The following is a 20,793-nucleotide window of genomic DNA, read 5'->3' on the forward strand; positions in this document are numbered from 1 at the left end:
TGGCACTGGGTTCCTGCACTGGGTTCCTGCACTGGGTTCCGGCACTGGGTTCCTGCACTGGGTTCCGGCACTGGGTTCTGGCACTGGGTTCTGGCACTGGGTTCCGGCACTGGGTTCCGGCACTGGGTTCCTGCACTGGGTTCCGGCACTGGGTTCCGGCACTGGGTTCCGGCACTGGGTTCCGGCACTGGGTTCCGGCACTGGGTTCCTGCACTGGGTTCTGTCACTGGGTTCTGTCACTGGGTTCTGGCACTGGGTTCCTGCACTGGGTTCCTGCACTGGGTTCCGGCACTGGGTTCCGGCACTGGGTTCCTGCACTGGGTTCTGTCACTGGGTTCTGGCACTGGGTTCTGGCACTGGGTTCCTGCACTGGGTTCCTGCACTGGGTTCTGGCACTGGGTTCCTGCACTGAGTTCTGGCACTGGGTTCTGGCACTGGGTTCCTGCACTGGGTTCCTGCACTGGGTTCCGGCACTGGGTTCCTGCACTGGGTTCCGGCACTGGGTTCTGGCACTGGGTTCTGGCACTGGGTTCCGGCACTGGGTTCCGGCACTGGGTTCCTGCACTGGGTTCCGGCACTGGGTTCCGGCACTGGGTTCCGGCACTGGGTTCCTGCACTGGGTTCCTGCACTGGGTTCTGTCACTGGGTTCTGTCACTGGGTTCTGTCACTGGGTTCTGTCACTGGGTTCTGTCACTGGGTTCTGTCACTGGGTTCTGTCACTGGGTTCCTGCACTGAATTCTTTGGGTGGGGGGGTTAAATAAGTGCATAATTTCATACTAATCGCACTATTTATATTACAAAATGGCATACAATAGTGCATAAGAGTGTGAATTGGGACACAGCAACAGTCTTAAGGTCTTCATGCAACATGACGTGAGGGTTGAAGGTCACGTATCCCAGCAGTGATGTTTATATCTATCATTATATGATGTTATTGCTGGAAGTTACTGTGTATCTTCACCCACACCAGCAGCCTGAACCAATCACAGCACAGACACTTCTCAGATCATGTGACCGTCAGCCAGAAGCAGCACTGCATCTGAGGGCGCTTTCACACCGGAGTGCTTGTTAGTTTTCTCCCCGTGTTCGGTTCGTTTAGGCGTGTGTGAACACTTGTGTGTGTCCGCTCCGAGACCGCCTGAACGAGATGTCCCTGCAAAACATGCTTTTCTTAGTATTTTTGTCTTGTTTCCAGTCCAAATATCAAACTTCTTAAATCAAGATCCATTTACTAAAGTAGTGAAATTACATAAGATATTAAGTATTGATTTCTGGCGAAATAATTAAGAATTAAGTGAGTTTTTGCTTAAAACAAGCTAAATGATCTGCCAATGGGGTCAGAAAAATAATCCTGTTTCTGTTTGAGTTAACATTATTTTTCTGACCCCATTGGCAGATCATTTAGCTTGTTTTAAGCAAAAACTCACTTAATTTTTATTAATTCCCCTGGAAAACAGGACATAATATTGTATGTAACTTTACTACTTTAGTAAATGCATCTTGATTTAAGAAATTTTTGATATTTGGACTGGAAACGAGACAAAAATACGAAGTAAGAAAGGCATCTTTTGCAGTGCTTTGAAAGGTTGCCTTGTGAAAGCGAACCGAACCAAGAAGAAAATGCAACATTGTAACAAACCAAGTCCCCATTTCGGAACAAAACAAACGATCTATCGGTGTGAAAACACCCTTAAAGAGCCTTCGTCACAGATCACATGACTGGATGAGGATTATTGCTATATCTCTGTTAGATACCTGGTTGTGTGTGGAATCCAGCAGCGCACTGTCAGTCTCCTGATTCAAGAGTTACGATGGAACATGCAGGGCAATCACACACATCACAGTCCACCATTAGACGGTTAATTACACAATTACACACGTACAACACAAGTTAACACATGTTAATGACATTACAGGCATTACTGGATCAACAGACTCGAGCGATCGTTACGAAGACGATCAGAAGGGGCAGCTGACGGGGAACAGGGGCATTCTGGGAAAAGGGGCGAGCACAAATACCTCATTCAGATCTCGTTTCTTAGTGAAGATGTTTCGTATGAACGTTTCCTGAACCTCCTCCTGTTTGACCAGATACTGCCAGAGTCGTTTCACGGGCAGAGCCGAGCGCCGGCGGGACCTGAGTGCAGAACCACATCACAAACAACACACGTCAACTAGGGCTAACATTAGCACACTAGCGCTGCACGATTAATCGCAGTTTACATGTAATCGCGGCTTACCGCGATACTGAAATGGCAAAGGCTGTGATTATCAGTTATGTGCAGCGTGTCAGTGAAGCACGGCTCAGGAAAGCACTGAGTTCCAGTCGCTTCTTTCATGAGAAGCATTTATGAACCTCTTGTCCAACAAAAGACGACATTTACTAACACGCTTTTACTCCAAACTCACTTCATCAGGACAGTTGAGCTCGTCCTCCTGTGAGATGATGCGCTTCTCACACAGAATACGGCAGTCGTGTGTTTATTACTCATGTTTAATCAGAGCGTTTCAATCTTCAGTTTACTCAGACACAGAGTGTGACGCTCAGAGGGAGTTCCTGGAGTGTGTGATCGTACTTCTGTGGGGAATATGTGGCCAATATATAAATACTCGCAGCCTTTGTGCGGTTTCATTGCGGTTAATCGCGCAGCCCTAGCGTGAACACACACGTGAGCTGCGTCCCGTACCTGAAGGGTGTGTTTGAGGGCTCGAACAGGGCCTTGTGCCGCAGGAGCGCCGGTCCCGACGACACACTCTCGTCCAGGAGCTGCGAGGAGATGAACTTTGATGGAGGACCTCCGAAGATCTCCAGCCTCTTGAGGAGCAGCGTCTCCCATCGCTGAAGCGTCTTCAGAGCCGCGTGACACAGCGGCGAGCACACGGGCAGATCTGACACACACACGGGCACACACACGCACGCACACACACACACACACGCAGACACACACACGCACAAGCACATACACACACACACATTACATGACACTCCACACATCATACTATGACCAAAATCATTTCACTATATAAGAAATTGTACATCATTTGGAAGGTTGTTTCCGCTACAGAATAAAGAAAGGTAACTCCTAATATGATCATGGCTTATTGTGTTTAAAGGGATAGTTCACCCAAAACTGACTAGGTGTCATCCTCAAGTCATCCTAGGTGTGTATGACACTCTTCTTTCAGACGAACACAATCTGAGTTATATATAGGGATGCACCGAATCCAGGATTCGGATTCGGCCGAATATTGGGCTTTTTAAAGGGTTTCGGTTTCTGCCGAACCTCAGAATTTTTTTCCACCGAACCGAACCCTAGGCTTGCACTACGCGCGCTACGTCGAAGTCACCGATCAGTGAATGACATCAAAGTACCGCGTGAACGGATGGAGAGCAGACGGCTCCATGCTTTAGAATTGCTCTCGCGGGACTTTGATGTCATAAACTGATCTGTCTGTGCAGCGCCGGTTCAAGTCGAACAAGCCTGTAGTGTAACGCGTTGTGTCAGGAAGAAAAATAGGGATAGCTCACAGCTAAAGTTATTGCAGAGGCCAGACAGACTCACGGAGGCGATTGGCATCTCACAACTCGCACTTTATTACACAATCGAACTTGTGTAACTGTCTGTCACACGTTCTACCGTCCACAGCGTTACTTAACAAAATAGGGTAAAAATGAGCATCAAACAGAAATAACCCGCACACATGGGCATGTGTTCGAGGCGCACGGCACATACAATACGGACTGCAGACAGTTCAACAGGAGCGCGCAGTTCTTAAAGGGGCCACACCTTATTTCCACTCGCTACAGTAGGTGCACCGTTCGAATGCAGTCGGCTGTGAGAAAGTGAAAATGGAACTCGTGAGCAGAAAAAGTGTTGTTTGGCAGTACTTTCAGTGAAAGAAGGCAATTCAAGTCGAGCTACATGTTCAATTTGCAATGCCGATTTGTCTCATGGTGGCAAGGACTCTAAACAATAGGCTACACAACATCGCCGCTGTTAAAATGCATAATGTTGCTTATTCTTTTTTTTCTTTTTTTTTACAGTTATAAAAGTAAAAGTAGTGTTTATTATTTACAGTAATAAAATAAAATGAAAAATCCACTTTGTTTACTTCATTAATGTGTTTACTGTGTTAATGGACTGAGGATGAGAGTAGGATTCGGTATTCGGTTTCGGATTCGGCAGAATCTTAACCAGTGGATTCAGTATTCGGCCGAACCCCACAAATCTGGATTCGGTGCATCCCTAGTTATATATGTCCTGGCTCTTCCAAGTTTTATAATGCCAAAGCGAAGCGATGCGTTTATGTAAGAAAAATATCCATATTTAAAACTTTATAAAGTAAAATAACTAGCTTCCGGCAAAGCGAACACACGGATTCCACTGAAGTGTACAGCGCAACTTCTGCGAGTAATGCGACGCACTGCTGATATTTACCCAACGCCATGACGCCTGACACACACACACACACACTCACACTACGCTACTTCTGACGCTACAAGTTACACATATTTTAATATAACTCTGATTGTGTTCGTCTGAAAGAAGAGTGTCATATACACCTAGGATGGCTTGAGGGCGAGTAAATCATGGGCTAATTTTCAGTTTTGGGTGAACTGTCCCTTTAATAGCCGTTTTTAGCATCATCCACGTCGTCGCGTCCCACGTTCTCATTCATGCATGCTTCTTTATCACTCTAAACATCACACGTGTGCTTGAGTTAAGAGTCTCATTACCTAAGAGGTCGTGACCTGTCGTTGGGTAGAAGGTCTTGAGGTTGAACTGCACCATCTGCACCATAGCCAAGCGCATCAGACACCAGCTGCACAGGAACAACACATCATCACATCATTACATCATCACATCATCACATCATCATCACAGGAACATCGTCACATCATTACATCATCACATCATCACATCATCATCACAGGAACATCCTCACATCATTACATCATCACAGGAACATCCTCACATCATTACATCATCACATCATCATCACAGGAACATCATCACATCATCACATCATCACATCATCACATCATCACATCATCATCACAGGAACATCCTCACATCATCATGAGTCAGCTCACCTGTACGAGTTACTGTTGGAATGTTCTGCCAGTGGAGAGTTGGCATCAAAACAATCTCCTTCATCCTCATCATCCTCATCCTCGTCCTCGCTGCCTTGGCTTTCCTCAGAGTCGTATTCCTCTCGGCTGGCGGACGGAGGCAGGTACGGCTTCACACACACACACACACACACACACACACAACACTTACATTAAAACTAAGTACTACGTTGCTTTGCTGGCCTTAAATCCATGATAAATCCCGAACACTAACTCAGTTATAAAGAAATGCAGTGGGTGGCGCGCGTTAACAAGTTGATTGTTTTTGAATACACAATGTCGTCGTATTCCTCGCAAACTTTGAATTACTTTGATGAAAATGATATTACAAAATGGAATTACTTTTAATGAAATGAATTCATGACACTGGGTTATGATAATATCAGCAGCACGCAGAGATCACATGAAGCGCAGACAGCAGTGCACTGAGGACAGTCCATATCCCGACGGCAGGCAAACTCAGCCGATCACCGAGAGCCGAGAGGATCTCCACTGACAGCTAAATGATCTCGACACGTGTGATACGCTATCTTCAAGTTCCGTCGAGTGAGACGGTTTAAGAACAGAAACACACAGAGCTGTTAGAAACTCCACACACTGTTATCTGTGTCTCTGAACGCCGGTCCGCGCGTTCTCACTCGAGCTCCTGGATATTACTGCTCTGCTCCACATCAACACGTGAAACCATATCAACTCAATAACCATATGCCAACAATACATAAATATCAACTCAATAACCATATGCCAGCAATAAATAAATATCAACTCAATAACCATATGCGGACTCGAGTGTATATGCACGTTCTGTACGATAACTGCACAGTCTGCTTTATTAGCGCTTTACTCCGTTAGTGCTGCTTGAGCTTAGATACTTTTATCCTTTATATTTTTTGTTTACACATATTATTTAATGTTTTCAACTAAAAGTAAACCTTAAGATATAACGTGAGCTTGTGGTGTTTATTACCTAATAGTAAGCTTGTTAAGAAATGGAGAATTTTTTTTAAAAAATCTTGAAAAATAACGTCTTTCTCATTTAAATAAACAAATATTCTAATATTCGATTTTTATGATCCCAAATATTCAAATATAATATTTTCGAAAATGCCCCTCCCTAATGAAAACATCTGCAAGATATCAGATTACTGGAAGCCGAAGATTTAAGCACACACCTTTGCGATGAAGTAGTCCCAGATGCTGAGCTCCGGCGGGATGAAGCGCTCTCTTTGCGGCTGCGTCGCGGGTCTGGGAGCGTCGGGAGCGTCGGGAGTCTCTCGGGAGTTACTGCGGGATGAGGGAATCCTGAAGCGCCTCTGCTGGCGCTCCGCATCGTCCACTGGATCACGAGCGTCAGTAGCTTTAGTGAGCAACACAGCAAAACCCTTTAATAACACTGGAGCTCAACACTGAAAATCGTAACGTGATCATCGCCATCTGGGGTTTTTGAATTGATAAACAATAATAAATAAAATACTGTTAATAGTAGATTCTTTCCTTCAGGAATCAATAAGACCTACTAAGTGATCAGACTGCACATAAAACAATTAAAAACATGCACTGCTCTTTTCAAAGTACCCCTATTATGCTGTTATAAAGGTTCCTTTATTTAGTTTTAGAGTCTCCTACAACAGGTTCACATGCATCTAAGGTCAAACATAATGTAATGTCCTCATAATCTCCATTACAGCATCAGCTCTGTCTCTCAGTGTCTGAAACGCATCCATCGAGGATTCAGTCTCTAAGCTCCGCCTCTCTGAGAGCTACTCTGCTGTGATTGGTCAGAAAGCAAACGCTCATTATCATATCTGAATCTCAGCTCTTGATCACAGTGATTCGCACAGTAACGATGGCGAGGGTTTCACCGTCTCAATCTCAGAAAACAGCGTCTTCTCGACACGAGCCGAACTCTCCCAGTCTCAGAGACACTACAGTGTTTGAGGGCGGAGCTAAGAGACGCTGCTCAGCCAATCAAGACTAGAGGCAGGCATTATGCAAATTAGTTACAAACCTACACCGGTTCAGCAGGAAGTGAGACTGAATGCTTTTACACTCACAAACATCTTTATTACACACTATATAACAGGTCATATCCCAGAAAGCATAATAGGAGCACTTTAAAGGGACAGTTCACCCAAAAATTTAAATTAGCCCATGATTTACTCACCCTGAAGCCATCCTAGCTGTATATGACATTCTTCTTTCAGACGAACACAATCAGAGTTATATTAAAAATGTCCTGGCTGGATAGATGCACTTTTATGATGGACAGATGCACTTTTATGATGGATAGATGCACTTTTATGATGGATAGATGCACTTTTATGATGAATAGATGCACTTTTATGATGAATAGATGCACTTTTATGATGAATAGATGCACTTTTATGATGGACAGATGCACTTTTATGATGGACAGATGCACTTTTATGATGGACAGATGCACTTTTATGATGGATAGATGCACTTTTATGATGGATAGATGCACTTTTATGATGAATAGATGCACTTTTATGATGAATAGATGCACTTTTATGATGAATAGATGCACTTTTATGATGGACAGATGCACTTTTATGATGGACAGATGCACTTTTATGATGGACAGATGCACTTTTATGATGGATAGATGCACTTTTATGATGAATAGATGCACTTTTATGATGGACAGATGCACTTTTATGATGGACAGATGCACTTTTATGATGGATAGATGCACTTTTATGATAGATAGATGCACTTTTATGATGGACAGATGCACTTTTATGATGGATAGATGGACTTTTATGATGGACAGATGGACTTTTATGATGGACAGATGCACTTTTATGATGGACAGATGCACTTTTATGATGGATAGATGCACTTTTATGATGGACAGATGCACTTTTATGATGGACAGATGCACTTTTATGATGGATAGATGCACTTTTATGATAGATAGATGCACTTTTATGATGGACAGATGCACTTTTATGATGGATAGATGGACTTTTATGATGGACAGATGCACTTTTATGATGGACAGATGCACTTTTATGATGGATAGATGGACTTTTATGATGGACAGATGCACTTTTATGATGGACAGATGCACTTTTATGATGGATAGATGCACTTTTATGATGGATAGATGGACTTTTATGATGGATAGATGCACTTTTATGATGGATAGATGCACTTTTATGATGGACAGATGCACTTTTATGATGGACAGATGCACTTTTATGATGGATAGATGTACTTTTATGATAGATAGATGCACTTTTATGATGGACAGATGCACTTTTATGATGGATAGATGCACTTTTATGATGGATAGATGCACTTTTATGATGGATAGATGCACTTTATGGACTTTCACTGCCATTAAAAAGCTTGGAAAAGCCAGGACATTTTTTTCGTCTTGTATTCGTCTGAAAGAATGTCATATACACCTAGGATGGCTTGAGGGCGAGTAAATCATGGGCTAATTTTAAATTTTGGGTGAACTATCCCTTTAATGGAGACAAACACAGAAGAGAGCAGCACCTGTGGGTGATGTGGGTTTCTCCGGCACGGGAACTCGAGCGCCGCCGCCGAACACGGCGACCCAGAGCTTAGCGTTGAGCGGGTGCGCGACGATGCGGAGCAGCTCGTGTGTGGAGTGTGTGGCCAAGCCGTGGACGAACAGGCTGAGGAACACAGCGCTCAGGATCTCACACAGAAGCACTGAGAGACCGGGCTGGTTCTCATCAGAGGAGGCTTCCAGCAGCCGCATCAGGACGCTCACACCTGCACACACACACACACACACACACACACACACACAGATCAGTCCAGAGTCACGAGATGCCGGTCAGACGCTCACACCTGCACACACACACACACACACACACACAGATCAGTCCAGAGTCACGAGATGACGGTCAGACGCTCACACCTGCACACACACACACACACACACACACACACACACACACACACACACAGATCAGTCCAGAGTCACGAGATGACGGTCAGACGCTCACACCTGCACACACACACACACACACACACACACACACACACACACACACACACAGATCAGTCCAGAGTCTCGAGATGACGGTCAGACGCTCACACCTGCACACACACACACACACACACACACACACACACACACAGATCAGTCCAGAGTCACGTGATGCCGGTCAGACGCTCACACCTGCACACACACACACACACACACACACACACACAGATCAGTCCAGAGTCTCGAGATGACGGTCAGACGCTCACACCTGCACACACACACACACAGATCAGTCCAGAGTCTCGAGATGACGGTCAGACGCTCACACCTACACACACACACACACACACACACACACACACAGATCAGTCCAGAGTCTCGAGATGACGGTCAGACGCTCACACCTACACACACACACACACACACACACACACACACACACACACACACACACACACACACACACACACAGATCAGTCCAGAGTCGCGAGATGACGGTCAGACGCTCACACCTGCACACACACACACACACACACACACACACACACACACACACACACACACACACACAGATCAGTCCAGAGTCTCGAGATGACGGTCAGACGCTCACACCTACACACACACACACACACACACAGATCAGTCAAGAGTCTCGAGATGACGGTCAGACGCTCACACCTGCACACACACACACACACACACACACACAGATCAGTCCAGAGTCTCGTGATCCCGGTCAGACGCTCACACCTACACACACACACACACACACACACAGATCAGTCAAGAGTCTCGAGATGACGGTCAGACGCTCACACCTGCACACACACACACACACACACACACACAGATCAGTCCAGAGTCTCGTGATCCCGGTCAGACGCTCACACCTACACACACACACACACACACACACACAGATCAGTCAAGAGTCTCGAGATGACGGTCAGACGCTCACACCTGCACACACACACACACACACACACAGATCAGTCCAGAGTCTCGAGATGACGGTCAGACGCTCACACCTACACACACACACACACACACACACACACACACACAGATCAGTCAAGAGTCTCGAGATGACGGTCAGACGCTCACACCTACACACACACACAGATCAGTCAAGAGTCTCGAGATGACGGTCAGACGCTCACACCTGCACACACACACACACACACACACACACACAGATCAGTCCAGAGTCTCGTGATCCCGGTCAGACGCTCACACACACACACACACACACACACACACAGATCAGTCAAGAGTCTCGAGATGACGGTCAGACGCTCACACCTACACACACACACACACACACACACACACACACACAGATCAGTCCAGAGTCTCGAGATGACGGTCAGACGCTCACACCTACACACACACACACACACACACACAGATCAGTCCAGAGTCTTGAGATGACGGTCAGACGCTCACACCTGCACACACACACACACACACACACAGATCAGTCCAGAGTCTCGAGATGACGGTCAGACGCTCACACCTGCACACACACACACACACACACACACAGATCAGTCCAGAGTCTCGAGATGACGGTCAGACGCTCACACCTACACACACACACACACACACACACACACACACAGATCAGTCCAGAGTCTCGAGATGACGGTCAGACGCTCACACCTGCACACACACACACACACACACACACAGATCAGTCCAGAGTCTCGAGATGACGGTCAGACGCTCACACCTGCACACACACACACACACACACACACACACACACACACACACACACACACACACACACAGATCAGTCCAGAGTCTCGAGATGACGGTCAGACGCTCACACCTACACACACACACACACACACACACAGATCAGTCCAGAGTCTCGAGATGACGGTCAGACGCTCACACCTGCACACACACACACACACACACACAGATCAGTCCAGAGTCTCGAGATGACGGTCAGACGCTCACACCTGCACACACACACACACACACACACAGATCAGTCCAGAGTCTCGAGATGACGGTCAGACGCTCACACCTACACACACACACACACACACAGATCAGTCAAGAGTCTCGAGATGACGGTCAGACGCTCACACCTGCACACACACACACACACACACACACACACACACACACACACACACACACACACACACACACACAGATCAGTCAAGAGTCTCGAGATGACGGTCAGACGCTCACACCTACACACACACACACACACACACACACAGATCAGTCCAGAGTCTCGAGATGACGGTCAGACGCTCACACCTGCACACACACACACACACACACACACACACACACACACCTACACACACACACACACAGATCAGTCAAGAGTCTCGAGATGACGGTCAGACGCTCACACCTACACACACACACACACACACACACAGATCAGTCCAGAGTCTCGAGATGACGGTCAGACGCTCACACCTGCACACACACACACACACACACACAGATCAGTCCAGAGTCTCGAGATGACGGTCAGACGCTCACACCTACACACACACACACACACACACACACACAGATCAGTCAAGAGTCTCGAGATGACGGTCAGACGCTCACACCTGCACACACACACACACACACACACACACACACACACACACACACACACACACACAGATCAGTCAAGAGTCTCGAGATGACGGTCAGACGCTCACACCTACACACACACACACACACACACACACACACACACACACACACACACACACACCTACACACACACACACACAGATCAGTCAAGAGTCTCGAGATGACGGTCAGACGCTCACACCTGCACACACACACACACACACACACCTACACACACACACACACAGATCAGTCAAGAGTCTCGAGATGACGGTCAGACGCTCACACCTACACACACACACACACACACACACACACACACACACACACACACACACACACACACCTACACACACACACACACAGATCAGTCCAGAGTCTCGAGATGACGGTCAGACGCTTACACCTACACACACACACACACACACACACAGATCAGTCCAGAGTCTCGAGATGACGGTCAGACGCTCACACCTGCACACACACACACACACACACACAGATCAGTCCAGAGTCTCGAGATGACGGTCAGACGCTCACACCTACACACACACACACACACACACACACACAGATCAGTCAAGAGTCTCGAGATGACGGTCAGACGCTCACACCTGCACACACACACACACACACACACACACACACACACACACACACACACACACACACACAGATCAGTCAAGAGTCTCGAGATGACGGTCAGACGCTCACACCTGCACACACACACACACACACACACACAGATCAGTCCGGGGTCAGAGGTCACAGAGACCGGGCTTTACCGGGCCACTGCGCAGGAGCAGTGTTGGGCAGGACGGGCTCCTCCATGCTGACGCTCCTCACCGGGGGCTGATGGGTAATCAGGACGCTCTGGTACGTGATGCCCGTGAACGGGTTTACATGGCTGATGAAAAACAGATATCAGACAACAGTCAAACATGATCGTACAGGTGCTGGTGCTCATCACGAATGTTTTTTTGTTTTTGTTTTTTTTTGTCAATGAAATGAATGTACTATATTTTAGTTTGATAATGTTTTTAATTTAATATTTTGTATTTTTAGGGGATTTTTTTATACTAAATTATATTTACGCTGAATTTTTAATCCATTTATTCACGTTTTGAGCATCGACCTGAACATTTAATTTCCAGCTTAAACTGGTAAATATTGAACGCTTTAGAGCGACAGACTGAAGTTTGATCTCTTCTCAAACACGACACTTTTAAAATTTGAGCTTTCAGTGAGATGCAGTACATAGTGAATATACATTTTTTATATAATTTATCTCATTATTTTGAATTTGACATAATTTAGACATTTTACAGGGGTGTGAAAAAGTGTTTGCCCCCTTCCTCATTTCCTGTTCCTTTGCATGTTTGTCACACTTAAGTGTTTCGGAACATCAAACCAATTTAAACAATAGTCAAGGACAACACAAGTAAACACAAAATGCAATTTGTAAATGAAGGTGTTTATTATTAAAGGTGAAAAAAAATCCAAACCATCATGGCCCTGTGTGAAAAAGTGATTGCCCCCCTTGTTAAAACATACTATAACTGTGGTTGTCCACACCTGAGTTCAATTTCTCTAGCCACACCCAGGCCTGATTATTGCCACACCTGTTCTCAATCAAGGCATCACTTAAATAGGAGCTGCTTGACACAGTAAGGTCCACCAGAAGATCCTTAAAAGCTACACATCATGCCGAGACACAAAGAAATTCAGGAACAATTGAGAAAGAAAGTAATTGAGATCTATGAGTCTGGAAAGGGTTATAAAGCCATTTCCAAAGCTTTGGGAATCCAGCGAACCACAGTGAGAGCCATTATCCACAAATGGCGAAGACATGGAACAGTGGTGAACCTTCCCAAGAGTGGCCGGCCGCCCAAAATTACCCCAAGAGCGCAGCGGCGACTCATCCAAGAAGTCACAAAAGACCCCACAACAACGTCCAAAGAACCGCAGGCCTCACTTGCCTCAGTTAAGGTCAGCGTTCATGCCTCCACCATCAGGAAAAGACTGGGCAAAAATGGCCTGCATGGCAGAGTTCCAAGGAGAAAACCACTGCTGAGCAAAAAGAACATCAAAGCTCGTCTCAATTTCTCCACAACACATCTTGATGATCCCCAAGACTTTTGGGACAACATTCTGTGGACCGATGAGACAAAAGTGGAACTCTTTGTAAGGTGTGTGTCCAAGTATATCTGGCGTAGAAGGAACACTGCATTTCATAAAAAGAACATTATACCAACAGTAAAATATGGTGGTGGTAGTGTGATGGTCTGGGGCTGTTTTGCTGCTTCAGGACCTGGAAGACTTGCCGTGATAAAAGGAACTATGAATTCTGCTGTCTACCAAGAGATCCTGAAGGAGAATGTCCGACCATCTGTTCGTGTACTCAAGCTGAAACGAACTTGGGTTCTGCAGCAGGACAATGATCCTAACTAGGGCTGCAACGATTAGTCGACGTTGTCGACAACATCGACAATAAATATTTGTCGACAAATATCTTTGTTGTCGAGTAGTCGTTTGATCTCACGTGACCTAATGTAAGGGCCTGCAATCCCGCGATTTGACCGCTACGGCGCTGTAGCGCTAGAGTGTAGTGAAGCCCTTACAAATGCTATTGCGGTAGAAGAAAACACAGCGCGAATTATGACTAGCAACTAGCAAGGTTTAGGTTTGGGAAAGTTTCACAAAACTTCAAATCAAGAATGCTGTCGTGTTCAATACATGCAAGGCGGAACTTGCTTTTCACGGGAGCACAACATGCATGTGTGCAAGAGGAAACATCCCGGCACAAGAGGAGCCGGTGAGAAGTGAGTGTTCTCCAGCTGAGCTTACTAACCAGCGGTAAATCTCTCTTTATTAGAGAATGCAATACTACTAATAATAGTAATAATATTATCAATAGTAATATAATTACAGTAATGTGATGACTTATTTTGCATAGAATAAAGCTTGATCGAGCTTAGGAGTCAGGGCTGTTTTTATTATTGTAACACTATTAGTATATTAGGTATTATTATAGTCTTATCACTTGCCTGTATTTTGTTCAATAATCATGAAGACTTACAAAACGAGATGTTATAGGCCTATCCTTCCTATGATATAGGAAGAATATCATGGCAGTTACTTTATCATACTATAAATTAAAAGGTGAATGAGAACGTCTCTGTCAGCTCAATTGTCATGTAAAAAAAGATTTTAATTTTATTCTTATAATAATTGTTTGCAGATTAATATTTTACCATTCTTTGTGTCCTGAAGTAAATGTCCCTTTTTCTGTTTCAGTTCTAAGAAAAGCAGTGGGCCTATTAAACAATGCTTAGAGAGCATTTGTGTGTGATTTGAGTTGGACGGAAATCTGAAAACTTAAAGAGAATGACCTGTTTAGTTGGCTCAAAGTTCATTAAAACAACTATTTCAAAAGCTGAAGTGATTTTATTTTTTTATATTATAGTTAGAATATGTATAACTCAATGTTTTAACTAATTGGAAAAGCTGAATAATCGTTCCAAACTTACTGATTAGTCTGATTAATCGTTCTAATAATCGTTAGATTAATCGATTATCAAAATAATCGTTTGTTGCAGCCCTAAAACACACCAGCAAGTCCACCACCGAATGGCTGAAGAAAAACAAAATGAAGACTTTGGAGTGGCCTAGCCAAAGTCCTGACCTGAATACTATTGAGATGTTGTGGTATGACCTTAAAAAGGCCGTTCATGCTCGAAAACCCTCTAATGTAACTGAATTAGGACAAATCTGCAAAGATGAGTGGGCCAAAATTCCTCCAGGACGCTGTAAAAGCCTCATTGCACGTTATCGCAAACGCTTGGTTGCAGTTGTTGCTGCTAAGGGTGGCCCAACCAGTTATTAGGTTTAGGGGGCAATCACTTTTTCACACAGGGCCATGATGGTTTGGATTTTTTTACACCTTTAATAATAAACACCTTCATTTACAAATTGCATTTTGTGTTTACTTGTGTTGTCCTTGACTATTGTTTAAATTGGTTTGATGTTCCGAAACACTTAAGTGTGACAAACATGCAAAGGAACAGGAAATGAGGAAGGGGGCAAACACTTTTTCACAGTCCTGTATGTCATAATAACGATTTACCAAAGCATGATTTTTTTATTATGTGCTGGAAATGGGCTTCTATTCATTCTGATTAAACATTAAAAGGTCAAAACATTATTGAAAACTAAAACATGCAGGGATGAATTGTTCCCAATAAGATGTTTAATATGCATTTAGACTTTTTTTTAATTTCATTACAAAATAAAAGAAACCTGCATCTTTTGGATGCATTTTCTGTAAAGCTGCTTTGAAACGATGTGTATTGTGAAAAGCGCAATACAAATAAATGTGAATTGAATTGAATCTCTTAAATCTCATTGGCTCTCCCTGGTCTCTATCCATTCACTGTCTGGAGAAAGAAAGTCATGTGGGTTTGAGACGATGAGTAACTGAAGACAGAAGCCCGACTACGCCTTTAATCCGCGCTGATAAACACAGATTTAATCTGCGGTGACGGAGTATAAGTGTGCAAACGGACACACACAAAGGCCAAGTTCATGTGACCAGAATCTGCTTCCTCTGCAAATGTCACATGTCGGGCGCACGTCACATGACCGTCACATTCAGGCGTTATTCGCTCGCTATGAGACTGAACGATTACGAGACGAGCAAAAAGAAAGAGAAACATTCTGTAACATGGAATCAAATCAGTGTAGAAAAGGCAGAAGTAGGGCAGAAACACACACCTGTAACTGTGTCCGTCGCAGAGACACTGATAAATGCAGGCCGACAGAGAAGCTGCCAGCGTGTGCATCACGAAGATCTGGACCAGAAGAAGACGAGTTACAGGATCATCACAGTAACAACACGTCATTCACTGCAGAATTATGCTCTTCCTCAGCGCTTCAGCACAAACAATCTGGGTTTGCCTTTGAGTTAAGATTATATTTCTGACTCATTGGCAGATATTTGTTCTTATTTTAAAGGTGCAGTGTGTAATATTTAGGAGGATCTGTTGACAGAAATGCAATATCATAAACATAACTATGTGTTCAGTGGTGTATAAAGACCTTACATAATGAATCGTTTTGTTTTATTAGCTTAGAATGAGGCGTTTCTCTCTACACACACCGTGGGTCCGCTTACACCGACATGTTTCTACGGTGGCCCTGAGCGGACACACGCGTTTCGTCACTATGTTGTTCTTCGTGTAAAGAAGCTGCTAAAGTCAGCGAGTAAAACACTGACACAATGATGAACAAGTCACAATAACATTCGCAATAACATCGTTTTACTGAATAATCAAGTAAACCTAATCTCTTAATTTATCTTTGTAATGAAACCTCATTGTTTAACTGGCTACTCTCTGCTGTCTCAGACGACGACATCACTTCCACGTCTGTTGGGTGCAATTCGCAACCTCGCCACTAGATGCCGCTAAAAATTACACACTGCACCTTTAAGAAGCACAAACACTTAATTTTGATCAAATTTTCAGACTCAGTATCTTCAGTCATTGTTCTTCTCCAGTAAATATATCTTGATTTAAGAATGTTTAGATATTTGTGCTGGAAAACGAGACTGATCTGCGCTTTACCTCGTTGTTGACGACGTCCGGTTGCGGAGGTGCGTCGAGAGCGTTGATGGTGTGCAGGAGGTCATGGGTCAGATTGGTGAGGTGCACTATGGGATTGGCCACCACAGTTTTGGAGTTGGCGGTCCATGCAAGAAGAAGAGGAACATTGACGTTCTGCGGAGCGGGAACCGAGATCTGCAGACCATCGTCCTGATGAGACAAACACAGACATACCACAGATAAGTTTTAGTTTTAGTGCAGTTTCAACCCAGGTCAGCACACGTTTAACCCCCTGGGGTTGGTTTTTCAGTGCATTCAAATAACTTTGTCTATTTTTGTTGTACAGGCAAGTTGTATACATCATTCAAAACTGTTAAATGTCAACTTTTATGATGGATAGATGCACTTTTATGATGGATAGATGCACTTTTATGATGGATAGATGCACTTTTATGATGGATAGATGCACTTTAACATGGATAGATGCACTTTTATGATGGATAGATGCACTTTTATGATGGATAGATGCACTTTTATGATGGACAGATGCACTTTTATGATGGATAGATGCACTTTTATGATGGATAGATGCACTTTTATGATGGACAGATGCACTTTTATGATGGATAGATGCACTTTTATGATGGACAGATGCACTTTTATGATGGATAGATGCACTTTTATGATGGATAGATGGACTTTTATGATGGATAGATGGACTTTTATGATGGATAGATGCACTTTTATGATGGATAGATGCACTTATGGGGACTTCAAAACAGAAACAGCCATTCACTGCCATTATAAAGCTTGTAAGAGCCAGGACATTTATAATATAACTCTGATTGTATCTGTCTGAAAGAAGAATGTCATATACACCTAGGATGGCTTGAGGGTGAGTAAATCATGAGGTAATTTTCATTTTTGGGTGAACTATCCCTTTAAACCCGGTTACCTGCTGGGACTCCTGCAGGAGCAGAATGAGCTCCATCCTGACGGAGGCCAGTCCTCCTCCGTGAGAGCCGTGGAGGCTGCAGTAACTGAGGAAGATGCGGAGCAAGGGCTGGTTCCTCTTCAGCCAGAGCCTCCGCCGGCGCTGGTCCTCCCGACCCGGATCCTCCCGCCGGCTCGGGTCCGAGGAGATGCCCTCGGGCGGGGTCTGGAGGAACGGGTTGTACCCGCAGACGCTCTGCAGGGCCGACACCTCGCGCTCCAGCCAGTGGCACAGCTGATGCCTCAGCTTCCCTCCGTCCAGCTCGTAGCCCGTGGAGAGAGTCCGTAACTCCGAGCTCAGGATCTTCAGGCAGGAGCTGAACTTCAGCCGGGCCGCGAGGATGTCCTCGGTCAGGGCGGGAGAATCCCCACGGTCCGTCGGGGTGGAGGCCGAGACCTGCACGAGAACCACAAAAATCAGAACGGTTGATTACAACTTTAGCTGGACAATAACTTTATTCTAGAGCTGCTGTAAAGCCAAAACAATCTCTGTTACTTTAATTTTCTATTATCACTGTAAAGCAGCTTTGGAACCATCTACATTGTTAAAAGCGCTGTATAAATGACTTGACTTGATTATTCCCTTGAAATTGTAATTACGATTATTAATTACGGTTATAACAAGTGCTGGGCAACGATTAATCACATCCAAAATAAAAGTTTGTTTACACATAATATATGTGTGTTTGCTGTGTATAACACAGACATAAGCATATATATATTTAAAATATATTTGCATGTACATACTGTATATATATTTATACATAATTGTATTTTATACATAAATAACATATTTTTCTTAAATATATACATGCATGTGTGTGTATCAATACAAAATAGTTATACACAGGACACACGCATGTATTATGTAAACCCAAACTTTTATTTTGGATGCGATTATAAACCCGATGGATTGTGCCGGCCTACCGGAGCGTCTCCGCTGTTCTCCGGGTGAATGGTCTTCATCGCCAGGCCTGACTCTTCCACGTCCGACTCGTCGGAGTCCCACTTCATCTCGAGAGGCTCGTCCTGCAGAGCGAGGGAGGGCTGGCTCCAGTCGAAGCTCAGAACCGAGTCCGAATGACTGTCCTCTCTGGGAGACGAGAGCGAGGACACCGACTGGAAGCCGTTGAGAACCGGCTGAGACCAGTCCTGCTTCTCCAGGCCTTCAGAGGCGCTCCACGACACGGGCCGGTTCTCTCGCGCCTTCGAGCGCTTCACAACTTTCGGCATTTTGGAGAGCACCTCTAGCGCCAGCATGGGGCAGCCGGCCTGCAGGTGTGTGTGTGCTGCGGTGAAGAAGAGCCTCCTCTCGGTGAGGCTGATGGAGTCGACCTCACGCCCCTCGACCGGCAGACACACTCGAGGCTTCTCCGAGGAGCCGAAGTGCCGGCGCAGGAGCAGCGGGTGCGAGCGCAGGAACGTGTAGAAGTTAAACACCTCAGGGTTACAGGGAGATGAGCCGGCGGCTCCTGAAAGAGATCGACTGGTGTCAATAACATTCAATGTCCACATGAGGAGGAAAGACCGCTTCTCATTAGCGTTCATCGCTGTACTAGTTTCATTTATGTTTTTCTCTGCGGACAGGTCTTGTTTTTCAGTAAAATATCTGACTAGAGATGCAAAATTACTTAAAATCTTATTTTCTGAAATATGTATCAAAATGAAGTGAGTTTGTGCTTGAAACAAGATATATAAACAAATATCTCGGAACGCTATATCGACTTGAGTAAGTAACATTCAATGGTTTTTCTCTGCGGGATCTATAAACTGCAAAACATTTTCTAAACCAGTCTTGTTATAAACTGAACTTGAACTTTTTTTTCCAGTAAAATATCGCATGCTTAGATGCATTTAATAGAGATGCAAAATTACTTAAAGGTGACATATTATGCCTCTTTTCAAAAGATGTGATATAAATCTGTGTCCCCAGAATGTGTGTGAAATTTCAGCTCAAAATACCAGATCATTTATTATAGCTTGTCAACTTCTCCAGTGCGTTAGAACTGGTCTCTGTTGGCGCTCGCCGAACCCAATGTCGCTGGTGTGTGTAAACGTGCAGATTAAGGGCCGGGAATATTATAATAAGCTCCTCTTCATACGGCAGAAGGAGGGCAATCTGATCGGCTTATTTTATGACATGCTCTCAGAGAAAGCCTCACCAGAACACAGTTACTGGGTTTCACCTGTTTTCTGGGTTGATAGAAGCGGACGATTACAGCACTTACACACGGAGAAACTCAGATTTTCATGATATGTCCCCTTAAAGTCTGAATGTATCAAAATTAAGTGAGTTTGTGCTTAAAATAAGAACGAATATCTGCCAATGAGTCAGAAATATAATCTTAACTCGAAGGCAAACCCAGATTGTTTGTGCTGAAGCGCTGAGGAAGAGCATAATTCTGCAGTGAATGACGTGTTGTTACTGTGATGATCCTGTAACTCGTCTTCTTCTGGTCCAGATCTTCGTGA

The 20,793-nt window shown here is 44.7% G+C and overlaps 2 protein-coding genes across 7 annotated transcripts in view; one reads left to right on the plus strand and one right to left on the minus strand.

Moving 5' to 3' along the window:
* hsd17b4 (hydroxysteroid (17-beta) dehydrogenase 4) overlaps window positions 1–6,569 on the plus strand; it is a 40,839-nt gene extending 34,270 nt beyond the window's left edge. The window contains exon 25 of the mRNA XM_056238297.1: window positions 6,559–6,569. The gene's annotated coding sequence lies outside the window, so the exon portion shown is untranslated. The remainder of the gene's footprint in view (window positions 1–6,558) is intronic.
* The window catches only part of dmxl1 (Dmx-like 1), an 86,944-nt gene that overhangs the window by 15,788 nt on the left and 50,363 nt on the right, over window positions 1–20,793 (minus strand). For 4 of the 6 annotated variants that reach the window (XM_056238288.1, XM_056238289.1, XM_056238290.1 and 1 more), the window contains exons 25-36: window positions 19,249–19,793; window positions 18,284–18,718; window positions 17,350–17,538; window positions 16,499–16,575; window positions 12,511–12,632; window positions 8,665–8,907; window positions 6,309–6,493; window positions 5,098–5,246; window positions 4,741–4,826; window positions 2,690–2,891; window positions 2,022–2,139; window positions 1,758–1,796 (exon numbers count right to left, since the gene is read on the minus strand). In XM_056238288.1, coding sequence (XP_056094263.1) covers window positions 1,758–1,796; window positions 2,022–2,139; window positions 2,690–2,891; window positions 4,741–4,826; window positions 5,098–5,246; window positions 6,309–6,493; window positions 8,665–8,907; window positions 12,511–12,632; window positions 16,499–16,575; window positions 17,350–17,538; window positions 18,284–18,718; window positions 19,249–19,793 — 2,390 coding nt within the window. The remainder of the gene's footprint in view (window positions 1–1,757; window positions 1,797–2,021; window positions 2,140–2,689; window positions 2,892–4,740; window positions 4,827–5,097; window positions 5,247–6,308; window positions 6,494–8,664; window positions 8,908–12,510; window positions 12,633–16,498; window positions 16,576–17,349; window positions 17,539–18,283; window positions 18,719–19,248; window positions 19,794–20,793) is intronic. The other 2 variants (XM_056238292.1, XM_056238291.1) reach the window with 1 other exon arrangement.

The sequence above is a fragment of the Rhinichthys klamathensis genome, unplaced genomic scaffold, assembly GCF_029890125.1.
Source record: "Rhinichthys klamathensis goyatoka isolate OS25496 unplaced genomic scaffold, OSU_Roscu_1.1 h1tg000515l_1, whole genome shotgun sequence".
In the NCBI taxonomy this organism is placed as follows: Eukaryota; Metazoa; Chordata; class Actinopteri; order Cypriniformes; family Leuciscidae; genus Rhinichthys; species Rhinichthys klamathensis.